Source organism: Brienomyrus brachyistius, chromosome 12 (genome assembly GCF_023856365.1).
Source record: "Brienomyrus brachyistius isolate T26 chromosome 12, BBRACH_0.4, whole genome shotgun sequence".
Lineage (NCBI taxonomy): Eukaryota > Metazoa > Chordata > Actinopteri > Osteoglossiformes > Mormyridae > Brienomyrus > Brienomyrus brachyistius.
In genome coordinates, this window is record NC_064544.1 from 6,333,384 (window position 1) to 6,350,068 (window position 16,685).

Here is a 16,685-nt window from a genome sequence, read left to right on the forward strand (position 1 = left end):
AGAACGGGAGACTCGTCACAGAGTAACAAACAAGGCCGAGAGAACGGGAGACTCGTCACAGAGTAACAAACCAGGCTGAGAGAACGGGAGACTCGTCACAGAGTAACAAACCAGGCTGAGACAACGGGAGACTCGTCACAGAGTAACAAACTATGGCCGAGAGAACGGGAGACTCGTCACAGAGTAATAAACCAGGCTGGGAGAACGGGAGACTCGTCACAGAGTAACAAACCAGGCTGAGAGAACGGGAGACTCGTCCCGGAGGGCCAAACCAGCCCGGGAGACTCATAAAAGAGTGACAAAGCAGGCCAGGGGACTCGTCACAGAGTAACCTGTAGCCAGTTAAATATGTTGGAGTGTGAAGTGGGTGAAACATCTACATCCAGAAAACAAATAAAGACCCCTGGCAACTTACAGCAGCTGTGTAGTGTGCGGACAGAAGGGTAACTACCGAGAGAGGAAGGACAAGCAACACCACCAATCCAATTTCAAACTGACGGATAACTAAATAACCAGCTAACCAGCTAGTGTTCTCTGAAATGCAATCTACTGGGCAAGATCATGTGAGAAGGAAAGACGAGCCGACCTCGAGCACCTCGAGCCGACCTCCATGGCTGGACTCTTCTCACAGAAGATGGGCTCAGCCTTGCTAAGAAGGTACCTCACTATCTGAAGCCGGCCCACTACGGTAATGCTCAAGCAGGGTTTCAGGGTCTCACGAGGACCATCCTGGCCTCAGGTCCACAATCAGGTGTGGGTGAAGAACTACATACCGACGACAGCGGAGTTGGCCTGTGCGAGGCGAGCCAGCAGCAGCTCCGTCAGACCCGCGGTGGCACACACATGCAAGTTGAGGGCGCTCTTCTTCAGCATGGCCGTCACAGTGCTCCACAGCTCTGCCTGGCAGGCAGGCTCACATCTGTCCAGCAGGTCCACCATACAGGACACGCCATCCGGCTCCTGGATGGTGAAGTTCATCTCCAGGTCAAACTGTCCGCCAACCAGCTAGGGGAACAACGGAGTGATCGTGAACATCACAGACCCCATACAGGCCATAAGGAGAGCACCGGCTGGCCCTCACGTCACATCCCGTATGGAACTGAGAGATCCTTACGCTGATGGGGACACATTCACACATTCGTTCTAAAAGGTGCCACCAAGGGAAGGAAAGAACATTTTCAGCCAATAGAGCGTTACACATCCTGACAGTACAGCATCGTGCAGATTACAATCCGATGCTAGACCAAGGTATTCCTGCTGTCATCCTGTACTTGATAAGCAGTCGTGGAAGATACCCTTAACATTTTCCTCTGTCCACATCAAAAAAAGCTTGGGTGACTCGCATCAAGGATGTAGATTTAGTTTCAGCATTGGTAGCGACCAAATCATTCCTGAATACACTCCCACAGTAATAGTAGTGACACGCCCCTACTCTCCAAACCCAAATCCTAAACCCTTCATGTTCATCCTCCTGGATTAAAGGACCAAAGGTACAAGAAAGGGACAAACAATGGGGACAAAACGTTGCTCTTTCTGAAGCAAAAGAGGTGTCAGTTACACTGGCTTCCCCTCCAAAGCTGGAGAAAGGTCACCCTCTTCCATGGTGTCACACAAGCAGAACATGACAGGCTGCAGGACGCGGCAGCAGAAGAAAAACATGCAAAATCATGTGCAACCAACCGATAATCAGAGGCACAGCACGATTAACGGATGAACTGCAGTTTATAGGTAAACTAGGGGTGCAACGTATTCAGTATATTATCAGATTGTTCGGTACACCCCCCACGGTTCAATACGCACACATGAACCACGGTAGTACAGTATGCCTGTCATATTCCATTTTTCTATATGTACTGGTGCAAATATAAGACAGTGTTTTCCCCAAAAAATACATCTAAAACACTGGGATCATCACATTTTTGACAGCTAGAAATTAAATGTCATTATCGCACAGTGACATACTTAACTTCATATATGTTCTTGTCAAATAAAAATATTTTTCTTTATAAAAAATAAGATTTGTTATTCAAATCGTTTTCTTCCAAAAAATTTATTTTATGTTACCTATATAGGTCCTGCACATACTAGGTACTCTGTTATTTTAAGATAGAACAGGCAAAACACTGACAGATTATCAAATTTAACAAGCACCTTTTCGCCTTCATTTCACACAGTAGAGACATAAATTAGGCTTAGTTTGTCGTGCTGCCATTTTTATGAATGTACATTTGTTATATGGAAAAATAAATTGTTTAATTAAAGGGTGATGTGTTTTTATTTTGTTCTTAAAAATACTGAAACTGTACCATTACACTCGCTTTTGGAGTTTTACTTACACAAATATGTTCTGAGGGCAGAAGGAACAATGATTGGTTCAGTGAGATAACCAATCAGATTGCGTAAGAGGTGGGTCCAAGGAAGTACATGGGGTGGGCCCAACCAGAGTCTTGGACCCACCTCCTGTATAATCTGATTGGTTCAGATAGATAAATCATTTTTCATTCTGCCCTCAGAACACATTTGTGTAAGTAAAACCCCCACGAGCATGAGAATTTAAAAATGGGTACATAATAAACAGCCCCCCCCCCCCCCCCCCCCACAAAAAAAAAATAAAACACTCCACTGAAACTAAGAGTTAAATTCAGCTCAACAGTGGGGGGCAGGGCTCACAGATGCCATGATTGTGCAGCTGGGAGCCAGAAACCGGCAGTGGAGGCCGAGAGATACACACTGGGCTGGGAGTGACGGCAGGACTGTGTGACTCGGAGTCCTGTGATGTTAAACACGAACCAAAAAGCCCTGTGAATTCGGGGTCCTACAGCCTGCGCAGCCACAGACAGAGGTGTCCTCAGGAAATACACTCCTGCTTTTCCTGCCAGCTTTCTAACCATGCAGGAACCTCTGAGAACCAGCCACCACAGACTCATTCGTAAACTGCTAACTTTACAATCCAGAGAATCACATCAAATGCACTCGATCACCCACGGCTGGAGAAGCAGAGTGGCTCCACTTTTTCTACAGGTGGATGAACTTAGTGTTGTCCAATCCATCCATCCATCCATCCATCCTCTGTACCCGCTTGTCACACTCAGGGTCGCTGGGGGCCCACAGCCTATCCTTTAGAGTACAATGGGAAGGCACCTAGTGTTGTCACAAAACCAAAATTTCAAGCTTTGATACGATACCAAGAAAAGTATTTCAATTTGATACCATTTTCGATACTCAACACAGTATATAATGTGACTCAATCTAAAATTATTTACGCTGCAGTTCTCTTGTGCAGGAAAAACTTTACAACCTTTTGTAAACTCATGTCACTATATCTAAAAAAGACCTTTGCGTTGCACTGTCAGTCAAAGCATAAGTGCAGGTAGCTATTGTAATTGTGCGTTAATCACGTTCATATTCATCAGCAGTAAATAAACGCTACTAAAAATACATGTTACTTCATATTATTGCAATGCATAAGAGAACAGATATTATCTTGTGTCTCAAACCACAAACACTTCTAACAATGGCATGACTCTATGAGTTTGTATCTGAATGATCAGCAGTAATCAAAGCGATCTCACGAAGCTGAATACAACTAACAGGTAAAAATAACTGCAGACCATTGTCTTAATGTGCAAATGTTTGACAGACTACAAAAAAATGTACAAAAAACGTCATATCTCTACTTCAACCATAACATCCATCCATCCATCCATTTTCCAAACCGCTTATCCTACTGGGTCGCGGGGGGTCCGGAGCCTATCCCGGAAGCAATGGGCATGAGGCAGGGAACAACCCAGGATGGGCACACTCACACACCAGTCACTCACACATGCACACCTATGGACAATTTAGAAACTCCAATTAGCATGTTTTTGGACTGTGGGGGGAAACCGGAGTACCCGGAGGAAACCCCACGACGACATGGGGAGAACATGCAAACTCCGCACACATATGACCCAGGCGGAGACTCGAACCCGGGCCGCAGAGGTGTGAGGCAACAGTGCTAACCACTGCACCACCATAATATGCAGATCAAAATTTCATCCATTCAGAAATAAGAGACTTATCCCTCTAAACTGTGTACACTACGTCGCGTGTCAGTCCTTTAAGCGTTTAGCTAAATTCACGGTGTTTGCTTGCTTTGTCAGTAATGTGCGATGGCACGACTTGCATACAGGCTTGCATGTCCTGTGGTTCACCTCCTTCATTTGGCACAAACTCAAAGCATTTCCACAAGCCGCCCGGCTGCACTCCAGTGGCGGAAGCTCTGACGCGTCTGAACCAGTCATCTCAGTAGCACCCCTTGCGCGAGACTGCCGCGCATACGCGCTGCTAGCCCACAAGTCAGCCGGAAGCGCGGGCTGTAGAATCGATACCATGGAAAACGAGTACTGAAACCGTTTTACACATCACATAATCCATACTTTTGAGAGCAGTAGATGAAGCCGATTGATCAGGGATTGATCAAAATTACACCAAGATTACGCAAAGACGCATGAGAGGAAAAAGAAATTGTGGATCATTTTTGAGTTATTGCGGTGTGCAATAGTCACATCATGGATGAATGCATTGTAAGAAAGATTTTTTTAAATAATTAAAAAATAATTCAGTTTTCATCATATAAAGTAAGACCAATACTGTTTACTAAACATGAAGGCAATAACTGATACACATGACAAAAATATTGCCTGATATAGGACTACAATGTTCATTAGGAACGTTACATTCATAATAAAAGATAAGGAACATCCTCTTAATTATTTAATTTCGTGGAAGACAAGGAGGGGAGGGGGTCCGCTGACATTGCCCCCCCCCCCCATTTATGATGCCCCTGACCACAGTTACTGAGGTAAACTAAGCAATTACTACATACTTGTGGCTGGAAGCAGCTCTTGGGATTAAAGATAATTACTTTTGCTGATTCCAGTCACTTCCTCCAGCTGAAATAAGACAGGGCCCCTGTGGGCCCCCAGAGAAGACAGGGCCCCCGGGCCCCCCCCCCCCCAGAGGCTTGGCAAACAGGCTCCACTAGCGCAGGCTAATAGGAGGGTGGGTTGAGGCGGCGCCACAATAATACTCCCTCTGCAGAGGGACGTCAGGCACGTTTCCATGACTCCATCTCTTACTGCTCCCACCACCTATGAACGTTCTGGACCGAGCTGCTTTAGAGGTAAACATGGACAGCGAAGAGGTCTTCAGGGACACTGCACTCCTCATGGCTAATTCGCATAAGTGAACTACACACACGAGAACACCCTTTATTATTCCGCGTCCCTTCCTGGACACTTACACTGATGGAACCAGCTTCTTTCACTTTCATTGCTTCAACAACAGAAATCAAATGAATCTCATTTGTAAGGCTTCATATATGAAATAAGAAAAAACACACACAAGCCCTCGTCATCCCTGGCAGATGTTTTTTTTTCTCTGATGTTCACGTCTTCAGTAGAAGCAGCTTTTTATTTTCTAGGTCACACCGGATAGACGGCACAATGAATTGTTTTTTTTTCTCTCATAGCAAAGGAACAATGAGTTTGGGAAAAAGCCAAGAGACTGAAAGCAGAATGTTCTGCTCCAAGAAGCCGGCCAGACATGAGCTGGTTCCTACACCTTCAGGATGTTATCGGAGGAAGAGATCACATCAGTCACGCTCTACGGCCCGTCGGAGACGGAAGGGTGGCCGGCTGGCGGGAAACAGAGCCAGCCTCATTAGGGACATTTCAGGAACTCCGTTTACCTCCTTTGGGAAGTCTAACCTGGTACAGCTGACACTTATTTGATAGTCTGCAAGTAGTCTATTCAAGAGAGAATTTCACTGCACTTTCCGTTGTAAGCCTTTGCGTCTGTGATCAGAAGGTCACTGGTTTAAGCCTGGCTTTGGAAGAATAGTCACATGTCAGTGAGCCCTTGAGCGAGGCCCTTAACCCCCAGCTCCCTGGGCGCCGCTGAAGGTGGCTGCCCTTCGCTGGCAAGCTTGCTGTCACCTACGCATGTATCCGTGCATCATGGAAAGCAAGATGAGTAAGTAAAAAGGGATTACAGGAATCAATAGAGTCTTTTTTATCAGTAGTAGCAGTAACATTATTACGCTGTAATCTGTGCAATATGACAATAGCACATTCGTCTTGGATCTTGATCATTCAACCACAGCGGGGGCACAGAATGCATCGGCAAATCTTCAGCTCTGTACTGCACCTAAACGTGGCCAGTGCCTCTGTCCAGATACCATCCAATCAGCTATGTTCTCTTGCTGTGCAGAAAGGCAAGAAAACAGCCCCGATGGCTAAAGCCTGGCAGCGAGAGCAGTTAGAAAAAAAAAATCGGGGCTTAAAAAAGACCAGGCCCCTCGCTCTGGTGTGACTTCACTTCCTTGTTTCTTCATTACCCTTCATCTGCACTTCTACCCTCGGGCAGAGAGCCACGTCCAGCACAGCGACGGGGCCGCTGGTACAGAACTTTTCAGCAGCATCCATGCGAAATGAGAGTGACGCCCAAAGACATACCGACTCCATCAGCTCGCTCAAAACATATCAGCGCAACCAAGAGGGATCGACACGGCTGTATGTTTGACATGAAATAATCTGGGGAACCCATGTTTGCTAGGGTGGTTAGAGAGCTCAAATCAAAGCCACGCACCCCTCCCCCCCCAATCTACAGCTACATGCTCATTCAAGGGAGGGGTCTAATCCATCCCGGGCTGGGAACGGACCAGTAGACAAAATCGACAGTCCATTGTGCCCCTCTTTCGCTTCCTTCGATTCAGTAACGGAGCTGCCAGCGTTCTCATCGACCTCCACATGCAGGCCTCTTGCTCCACTGTTCCGTGTCGCATTTTCATGCTTCATTACGGCCTGAGTGTTAGATACGCCGACTCCTTAATGCATTCAGCTTCGGTGCCTGAAGACAAACGGCATACAGATCAGGCCAGGTGGTTTCCGTGCAAAACTGGATGAAGCGGATGCTGGTTATGTGGCTGTAAGGCATTTAATGAGAGTAATGGTCTCATTCATGTAGGAGGGATGGACTGACTCATTCACTCACAAACAGACAAACTCTGACCAGAAGGTCGCTGGTTCACATCCCAGGGCTGGCAGGGTGACGTTACCATCGGGCACTAAAACCCCAATTGGACAAAAATACGTCTTTGGATATAAAATAATCTCCTAATAAGAAAATATAAAAAGTGGTTTACATTTCTGCTAGTGATCACTCATGTCATAAATCTGCAACTGGCCTTCTGTCACATGACCTCTTACTAATACAGTAGGTTTGTAACTATTTCCACACTTTTCTGTCACAAAGTGTGCATGCATTTCCTGAGGCCCGAGTTTAAAAGAGAGCTGTTTATGCAGAATTACTTGTGGTTTGACGAGCGCAGCCCTGTCTCGCCTCGATCGCTTCCTGCACTTGCATTCTTATGCATTAACAGAGCCGCTCCACTCTCTGTTCGTATGACAGCACAGACTGTCTGCTAACCTGCTAACCATCTCGCACTGCACTGGGGGGCAAGTAAACCACACCGGCTGTGGCACGGGCCTCCTGGGACTCGCCCAACACTGTCGGCTGAGAAAAAGAGCATATTTTAAATCACACTAACAGCCAATGACAAAAACACCAATCCACTCTGCTGGCAAGCTCTCAGATCTGTACCATCCCGACACCATGGAAAGATCAGATTGTTGTAGTGGTCTAAAGTGCTTCTACTGCTGCTGAAGACCTGCTGCTACAGAAACACACACCGCATCTGCTGCTAGGCGGTACACTGACTCCATCGACAGGGAGAGCCGCTTGGGCAAGGCGTCGCCACAGAAAATGATGGCCGTGCGGTTTAATAGCCCAGCGACCCTCTGTATGGTGTGTCACCCGGGGGGAACCAGCATAGCGCCCCTCTGTATGGTGTGTCACCCGGGGGGAAGCAGCACAGCGACCCTCTGTATGGTGTGTCACCCGGGGGGAAGCAGCACAGCGACCCTCTGTATGGTGTGTCACCCGGGGGGAAGCAGCACAGCGCCCCTCTGTATGGTGTGTCACCCGGGGGGAAGCAGCACAGCGACCCTCTGTATGGTGTGTCACCCGGGGGGAAGCAGCACAGCGCCCCTCTGTATGGTGTGTCACCCGGGGGGAAGCAGCACAGCGACCCTCTGTATGGTGTGTCACCCGGGGGGAAGCAGCACAGCGACCCTCTGTATGGTGTGTCACCCGGGGGGAAGCAGCACAGCGACCCTCTGTATGGTGTGTCACCCGGGGGGAAGCAGCACAGCGACCCTCTGTATGGTGTGTCACCCGGGGGGAAGCAGCACAGCGACCCTCTGTATGGTGTGTCACCCGGGGGGAAGCAGCACAGCGCCCTTCTGTATGGTGTGTCACCCGGGGGGAAGCAGCACAGCGCCCCTCTGTATGGTGTGTCACCCGGGGGGAAGCAGCACAGCGCCCCTCTGTATGGTGTGTCACCCGGGGGGAAGCAGCACAGCGCCTCCTAGCACATCAGAGAGAAATGTCTGCTTTGCGGCTCACCTGCCACGATAATAAATTTTTCAAAACAGCGTCATCAGGTGATCGTCATGTTAGCCACGGACTGTTTAATACTCTTAAAAATACCCTACGGGAGAGAGAAGCTAAGGCAAAGATTTTACCATGAGGATGGGGAAAGAGAAGCTTTGCTGGACAAGGCCCAGAGAGCAGCCCTGTAGCATAAGGAGGGAGCACCAAAAATAGTCAAAGTAGATCTGAAATCTACGTGCTGCTGAAGCGCTCTCCTTCCCCGCTGATGGAATGTGGATCGTCATGTCGAAGCTTCAGCACAAAGTGGCAGCCTGGTCCCACAGCTTGAGGCGTAGCCCCTTCCTCAGTGAGTCTCTGTGCACGGAGAATCTCGCAATGACCTCACAGCTGGTGGCAGAGGTAGACACACCGGGTGTGCATCACGGCTGTGACAGCAGTCCTCGGCACTGCGCCCGGCTCAGGTGAAACACGCGAGTCTCTCCGCATGGGGATGCTCTCTGCACTGTGTCACACAAGGGACAGGGGACACCTGGGTCCATCACAGTGCATGAGACAGGGGCACATCCTGGACGGGATGCCAGTCCATCATATGGCATGTGGCAGGGGACACCCACATCCATCATCCGAGGCTGGCACACATATGCAAAGGATAATCTTGAGATTCCATTTCACCTAAACTAAGTGAGTTTTGACTTTTGGACCGTGAGAGCATTTCTCACTACGCAGTTCAACAAGGAATCGATGTGCATGTGGCAAATAAAAACTTGAACTTGGAACTTGAGAAGAAACTTAGAAACCAATGCAAATACAAGAGAGCATGCAAACTCACACACAGAGCACAGACGGAGTTTAAACCTCCTTGATGAATCAGAAAAGATGTTTATTACAAAAAGCAGCTGTAAGTCCTTCAGACAGAAGGAAACTCAATCCTGTAGAGGCATCATCTGATCCCCTCCTGCTAAATAGCCTCCCAGTAAAAGCAGAAGACAGACACCCAAACGCCTGCCATCAGCCTCCAGAGAGAGTCAAGAATGCATTCTGGCTGGCGGGAGGAAAAAGGGGTCCAGGCCCAGCGATGGCCGGTTCAGGGTCCAGGCCCAGCGGCAGTTGGTTCAGGGTCCAGGCCCAGCGATGGCCGGTTCAGGGTCCAGGCCCAGCGGCGGTTGGTTCAGGGTCCAGGCCCAGTGGCGGTTGGTTCAGGGTCCAGGCCCAGCGGCAGTTGGTTCAGGGTCCAGGCAGCAGAGTGTTTGCCGCGAATGGACCCAGACCTTCAGTGAGGCCAGACCCACAACACCAGAGCCATAAAGAGCTGAACAGACGCTCCTACTTGGTGCCGTTGAAAAACTGCCGTACATCTACAGCTCAAGGTACAGCCCTGGTAATTAGTCCACCCCGTTAACACAGGTGACACAGTGACCCAGAGATCAATTCAGCCACGGTTCAGTTACCCAGGGAGGCCCAGTACAGAGTGACTTGCTGCTGTTTGTGAGTAATGAGCTGAACACCATGCAATTGGACTTTTAAAGATTTAATCTAAATATCTGACACACTGCCGTCCTGAATATGCTCAGGCCAAAGACCACAGCTAACCCCTGTGACGTTCAATGGCTGAAAATGCCGATATCTGAACGCGATTTTTAAAATCTGTATTAGGTTAAACACACTTATTCATCTCATTTACTGCACTGCATGTTTCAGGATATTAGGGTTTAAACAAACCATGCATCCCTCCATCTTCCATCCAATCATCCCATCATCCCTCCATCCATCCCTCCCTCCAATCATCCCTCCATCCATCCCTGCTTACTCAGAACATGTTGAACATAAACGCTGTACAGATTTACATAGGTGTTTAGTGTAATGCTACTTATTTTTAAATATCACAAATATTGTTAAGAAACACAAGGATCTGAATGTTCCAGCTACACCTAAACCTTCAAAATGAGTCTCCTACAAAGTTCTCTGTTTGTGGGACTGAAACCTAAAAATCCCCCAGTCCATCCTCCTCAGTACGCAGAGATGTTCTGGTGTGGATTACCCAGCGACAGTGCCAGTGTGGAGGACAGCACAGGTATGACTGGGACCACGAGAACGTCATGGAGGAGCCCAGGACCCTGTGAAAAGCAGGAGACTACCTCCCCTGCCCCGCGACCTCGTGTCACGGTCTCACCCTGCCTGCTTCCTCTTGCCAGAAATGCATGTAATGGGTGGCTCTCAAAGCAGGACATCACTACATCTAACGAAACACCATGCATTGTTTCCATGAAATAATTCCACAGGGCAGATGCCATTTTCACTTTACGGGTGAAACACCAGAATGCATGCACGAGTTCATGCAACACCGCTGTTGACTCATTCAGTTCAGAACCGTAACCCCACAAAAGTCGCATGCGTGGTCACGTGACCCGCGCTTCGCCTTCACAGAAATCAAACTTCTGTCATGAAATTGGTAATCTGATTTTGTGCCTTACATGATTAATTAAACTAATTTAGTCTGGTATCTGAAACATTAAAAGACCATTCAACTGCAGTTTCGGTGGCGTCTAACAGTCTTCCCCGATCGAGATTCAACACCAATTAACCATTTAATTAAGCGCAGAGCCGTCATTGATTCATGACATTCATGGCTGATTGAAACTGAACATACATTAAATAAATGGTCCGGAACATAGAATGTAGAACCTAAACAGCTGGCAATAAATTTAAGTGTCGCATGGAAAAGTTAAAAAGTACGTCTTACCAGATTAAGGACAGTTTCCACAATGTCCCTGTTAGAAACCTGTCCAGCTTCCACTAAACTATACAAGAGGGCAAATTTCATCCTGATTCCTCGGATTGCGACTCGGGAGTTGCGGCTCAGAGCCGCCGCTTCATGGAGGGGCTCCGTCCGGCCGGCCATCGCCATGCAAATACGACAGAAAGGCTGAGAAGGACCTTGGAGCGAGCTGTCCGAAATTAGGACACTAAATATCCGAATCACTCAAAAAGTATATGCGTTTCTCGGTTACTTATGCGACTTAATACAACCAGACCTTTTAAGCGCTGTTAACATGCCGACAGTATAAATGTAGCTAATGACAAATTCCCTAAGATATCGCGGCTTAAAAAAAAAGTTGCCTAGAAATGGGAAAAGCAAAAAAAAAACGCGAAAAAAGCCAAAGGGAGACGGTTTCGGGTTTCTATGTTCTTCTTTTCCCAGTCGAAGTCGTCAAACAATAAAACTATGTATTTTTTCTTCTGCAGTAAGAGCACTCCTGTTGGACCGCTACTGCAGCATCTCTCTCATAATGAAAGCAAACAGACGGAGATCCGAGTCACTGCGAATGCATGAGCGCACGCATACAGTGCGCGCAAAAGTTTATACCTAATGATAACAAAATAAAACGGCGTTGAGACGTAGTTTGCTGCTATTTTGCTAACAAGAAAAGACCTACTGTTTTGTAAAGTTTACTGTTTTGCTGCCGAACTAGCAAAAAACTCACTTTAAACCGCGCTTAACAGCAGTTCCCACCCGCTTCACATCCTGCTCTAGACAGGGTCCCATGAAGGGCGGCGCCTGCGCACTGAGCCGGCACCGGCCGTGGGAGGGTGACAGGTGTCCCCAGGGCTGGGGTGGCATTAAAAATCGGCCCTGAACTTTGAGATCACCCCTCATGGTAACTTTTGCGAAGCGGGTGGGTCTCCTATGATACATTTTACCTAGAGTGGGGACGTCAACTACGATAACATTGTTAACATTATTACTATTATTATTATTATTATTATTATTATTCATAACAACAATAATAATGTTATTGTTGTTGTTATTATTATTAATAATAATACATTTCCTTTTTTTTTCAAACTAAGATACTTTAAAAAATGAAGTATTATTTCAAGCCAAACATAGGCCTACATGTAAACTACGGTTTCCCAGTATTGAAAAATAAAACAAAATCTCATAGTACATACATCAAGCTATTAAAACCCATTAACAAAGAAAAACACATGACCATTAAGGACAATGCGCTTGAGGATTCAGTATTTCTGTTCCGGACTTCAGAAACACTAGCTAACTACCTAAAAGGGTCAAACGAGAACTAGGGACCATTGTCGAAATAGGTAAATTACTTTGACATTATGCATCTTCCGTAAGCACTTATACAGAACAGGGCTGTAATAGTGATCAGAAGACGACACTCCGGACAGCGTGTCTGTACATCGTGCGGCGTACACAGTGCGCACTAAGGGCAGCTGGGAGATGCTTACGGACTGAAGGATCCACTTTCATCCTGCTTCTCCTGGTAAGGAATAGCGCGCCTCCTTCTGGCCACTGGCGGTATCACACCTAGCAGGCCAGTGCAGACGTCTCCTTCACGCGCATCTGCAGCTCAGTTCTGACGTGCCAGTTTCTGGGTCCAATCTGTCATCAATCTGTACACAATGTCGACTTCAGCGCTTAGAGATAAAACCCCATTTTAATTTCCCAGCTGGTTTTTGTCAGGGACAAAGATGCCATTGCGCAAATGTGTGGTATTTTTGTTTGCCTGTAATGGACGGCAGTCAGATATTGTATCGGTGATATAAAATAATTGAAATATTTCACACACGTGCCCTAATCATTCTTTCACATACATTAAGGCAAACTTAAGGTAAGACATGGATAAGAGCAGTGTCGCTACGGTTATTAATATTTTCGTTTGCTGGGGTAACTGTGGGTTACGGATTATCTACTTAACCTGATGACAAAAACGTTCGTGAACTACTTCAGGCAGAAATTCATTAATGATTAAAAATATACATATTTTTACGACAAAATTATTCACAATCGAATAGAAATTTCAGTCAGGTAAAGTGTTCAATAGATGGGTCCTTTCGGATAAATTAAATAAATGACTTCCACAAAAAGCAGACACACCCTCTAAAGCTGCAGCCTATAATACCGACCGCAAAGTGGCGCCGTCACTGCAAGCTCGCGAGACGTCAGCACTTCTCGGCCGAAACACAAATCTCGCGATACTACGACTCCTCTTCCTTTTCCGCTTCCTAAAGTCACCATGGCGGTCGGCAAGAATAAGAGACTGACCAAAGGCGGCAAGAAAGGTGCCAAGAAGAAGATGTAAGTTATCAGATTTTAAGACTGGGGAAGATACTATGCTTTCTTTGTCTTCTGCTCATTCCGCTGGCTTTTCGGATGAAGGATGGTGTTGATACTCGTTAGATTACTTTGCCCCCTCCCGTGCGATCGCCGTGCCGCACCCGGCACATACACTGTACAAATGGCTACCGAAGTTTTGAGCAGAATCTGTTTGTAGTCTGTTTGCCTGCTTGGGACCAAAATTGAGGCAGCATTTAATGTTAAATTGTCCTGTGACTGCTGACTACGCGGAGGGCCAGCCTGGTTGTGCGTGGGCCTTCGTTTTGCCCCTTCATTCATAGCTTTAGTTGTTAGCTGCGGCTTCGCCATAGGATTTAAAACATTGAATGTCATTTATTCGGTCAATCTGTAGTCTTACTTAGAAGGTAATCGAATCTTCTTTACTTTTTTGGTGCTCAGGAAGCGAGTATTGGTTACTGGTGTAATTGATCTACTCTGCAACTTGTTCGGAGAAAACTAGTTACTGCTGAATAGAGTGATTAAGGTTAGGTGTGAGTATATGAATATCCGTCAGCTGACTTATAAACAATAGTTCGACACATTTTCAAAACCAAGTTTACAAAGTCTGGTTGCTTGTATTACGTGTGCAGCTTGTGAGAGACCTGGTTTATAATTCTTATTCCTGACGTTCAACGTAACATCTTTCCCCCCCCCCCCCATTCAGTGTGGACCCTTTCTCCAAGAAGGACTGGTATGATGTCAAGGCACCAGCCATGTTCAACATCCGCAACCTGGGAAAGACTCTGGTCACCAGGACACAGGGAACTAGTATGTTTGCTTTTCTACCCAGAGTTCAGGTGTATCTGGAGACCGTGGTTGCTCTGCACCCTGCATTGTGTTGAAATGTCGTTGATGAATGCCCTGGGAACACATGATGACGACAGTTTCGGTCCCAAATGAACACAGTGATTACTTTGAGATCTTCTGATGTTTCCAGTATAGGCGCTGAGTACAGAATGCCAGCCTGCAGCGTGTCAGGAAGACTAACTCTCTCTCTCTCTCTCTCCTGCCAGAAATCGCCTCAGATGGCCTGAAGGGCCGCGTGTTTGAGGTGAGCCTGGCTGACCTGCAGAACGATGAGGTGGCCTTCCGCAAGTTTAAGCTGATCACAGAGGACGTCCAGGGCAAGAACTGTCTGACCAACTTCCACGGAATGGACCTCACTCGTGATAAGATGTGCTCCATGGTCAAGAAATGGCAGGTGGGTCCTCACCTTTCTACCCTGCTGGGTGCTTTCAGCAAAGGGAAATTGGCTGCTTCGCACAGCTGTGTGAGAGCCAACTTGCTTGGGATTTAATAGCAGCTCTAACTGGAGTCTGGACCAAGACCTCAGCCTACGTTTAGTACCTTAAGCAATCTTGCTGTGGCTTTTTTTAAACCCCTTCGCCTGGGAGCGTGTGATGACAATAGTTTCGGTCCCAAATGAACATGTGATTACTGTAATGAGATCTTCCGATGTTCCCAGTTAGAGTAATTCAAGGTTTCACGCTTTGGATAGTAGCAAAGTCTGCTTAAGTTCTGTAAATGTGCAGTGTGTTATGAATTGGGCTTGGTCAACCTGCGCTAAAGTGTTTCCAAAACACCCACTTTTGTAGACCATGATTGAAGCACACGTGGACGTGAAGACCACCGACGGCTACCTCCTCCGCCTTTTCTGCGTTGGCTTTACCAAGAAACGCACCAACCAGATCAGGAAGACCTCCTATGCTCAGCACCAGCAGGTGCGTCAGATTCGCAAGAAGATGGTGGAGATCATGACCCGTGAGGTGCAGACCAATGACCTGAAGGAAGTCGTCAACAAGCTGTAAGTGCCTCGTTTGCTCGCTTTTGCATCTTGCCAAATTTTTCTGGTTGTTGTAATGGAAAGATGTCCGACTTGCTGCAGGCTGACATGTGAAATGTCACCCTGATGACTACCGGTGTCTACGTGATCCAGCCACTACTGCGAGTGACGTAGACCTCTGCTTGGTTTTGCAGGATCCCAGACAGTGTTGGCAAAGACATTGAGAAGGCCTGTCAGTCCATCTACCCTCTGCATGACGTCTTCGTCAGGAAGGTCAAGATGCTGAAGAGACCCAAATTCGAATGTGAGTTCCCTCAGCCGGAAGTACGACATTTAGTTAGTCTTTGCAAGCACTGGTTCACTGACCAACCATTGTATGTCGTCTTATTTATCACTAGTCAGAATGACTAACTTGGTAAGCACAGCTGACCTTGCATTGTTCACGTTGACGGTCAGCCATTAACGAGTGGGATTTTGAGTTCTGTAACCGGAGGTGTATTGAATGGGGCGGAATGTTGGTTTGCAGTGGGCAAACTGATGGAGCTACATGGTGAAGGAGCGAGTAGCAGCACGAGCAAGACCACCGGGGATGACACTGGTGCCAAGGTGGAGAGAGCCGACGGCTACGAGCCCCCTGTGCAGGAGACGGTCTGAGCTCCAGTCACCAAGCGATCAATAAAGCGTGTGAATCCCGAAACACTGTTTCCGCGTGTGTATGTGAGCTCCCTACAGGACATGGGGGCGTTTTCCTGGGGCTGTAACTGAATGTGATCAGGATAAGTTATGTAACTTGCTCTTGGTCTGAAAGCTGTTAGCCATCCAGTCTGGCTTAGTTGTAGGTTTGACTGCTTCTGGTGCACAGTACTGGCAGTGAATCTGATATTTGCTGAAATTGAGTAAAATGTTAAAGTCCAGCACAACTGCTTCGATAGATATAAGGGTTCCTACACCGTCTGAAGAGTGTCGTCCTAAACCTAGGAGTGGGAGTGTGTGTGTGCACTTAACTCACCTCCAGCGATTTACTACACTCAAATGGGAAATGCACTTTGTCACCCCACATGCCTTAATTGGTCGGGTAACTATCCCAAATGTGAACGGAAATGTTTAACGTGTGTAGTCGTTTAACGTGTGTAGTCATTCAACTCCTACAGCTCACCCTGTGTAAAAATCTGCAATTTTAAAATAGGACCCCAGGATGCACAATGTATGTGTATATATGTAAAATATATATAAAATAAAGGAGCAAAGCATTAAATAATGAGGCCAGTA

The 16,685-nt window shown here is 47.1% G+C and overlaps 2 protein-coding genes and 2 non-coding genes across 4 annotated transcripts in view; 3 read left to right on the forward strand and 1 right to left on the reverse strand.

Annotated features, from left to right (window-relative positions):
* LOC125704775 (lipopolysaccharide-responsive and beige-like anchor protein) overlaps window positions 1-12,033 on the reverse strand; it is a 106,465-nt gene extending 94,432 nt beyond the window's left edge. Inside the window, exons 1-2 of the mRNA XM_048970785.1 lie at window positions 11,237-12,033; window positions 774-1,005 (exon numbers count right to left, since the gene is read on the reverse strand). Coding sequence (XP_048826742.1) covers window positions 774-1,005; window positions 11,237-11,401 — 397 coding nt within the window. The 5' untranslated portion in view covers window positions 11,402-12,033. The remainder of the gene's footprint in view (window positions 1-773; window positions 1,006-11,236) is intronic.
* A 1,400-nt stretch (window positions 12,034-13,433) lies between these two features.
* LOC125704498 (40S ribosomal protein S3a) lies at window positions 13,434-16,113 on the forward strand. The gene is made up of 6 exons (XM_048970110.1): window positions 13,434-13,594; window positions 14,298-14,401; window positions 14,647-14,834; window positions 15,229-15,437; window positions 15,611-15,720; window positions 15,943-16,113. Exons 1-6 carry the CDS (start codon window positions 13,533-13,535, stop codon window positions 16,068-16,070), a joined length of 801 nt encoding a protein of 266 aa, XP_048826067.1. The 5' UTR covers window positions 13,434-13,532; the 3' UTR covers window positions 16,071-16,113.
* Window positions 14,500-14,565, forward strand: LOC125705528 (small nucleolar RNA SNORD73). The gene has a single exon (XR_007381641.1). It is a non-coding gene; the product is annotated as a small nucleolar RNA SNORD73 (small nucleolar RNA).
* On the forward strand, window positions 15,026-15,093 carry LOC125705529 (small nucleolar RNA SNORD73). Its single transcript, XR_007381642.1, has one exon. It is a non-coding gene; the product is annotated as a small nucleolar RNA SNORD73 (small nucleolar RNA).
* Window positions 16,114-16,685: the final 572 nt, after the last annotated feature.

Excerpts from the sequence above, each read along its gene's own strand:
- LOC125704498 (XM_048970110.1), top strand. The coding sequence starts at position 13,533 with ATGGCGGTCGGCAAGAATAAGAGACTGACCAAAGGCGGCAAGAAAGGT. Across the intron at positions 13,595-14,297 it reads AAAGGTGCCAAGAAGAAGAT|TGTGGACCCTTTCTCCAAGA; the intron begins GTAAGTTATCAG and ends CCCCCCATTCAG. Across the intron at positions 14,402-14,646 it reads CACCAGGACACAGGGAACTA|AAATCGCCTCAGATGGCCTG; the intron begins GTATGTTTGCTT and ends CTCTCCTGCCAG.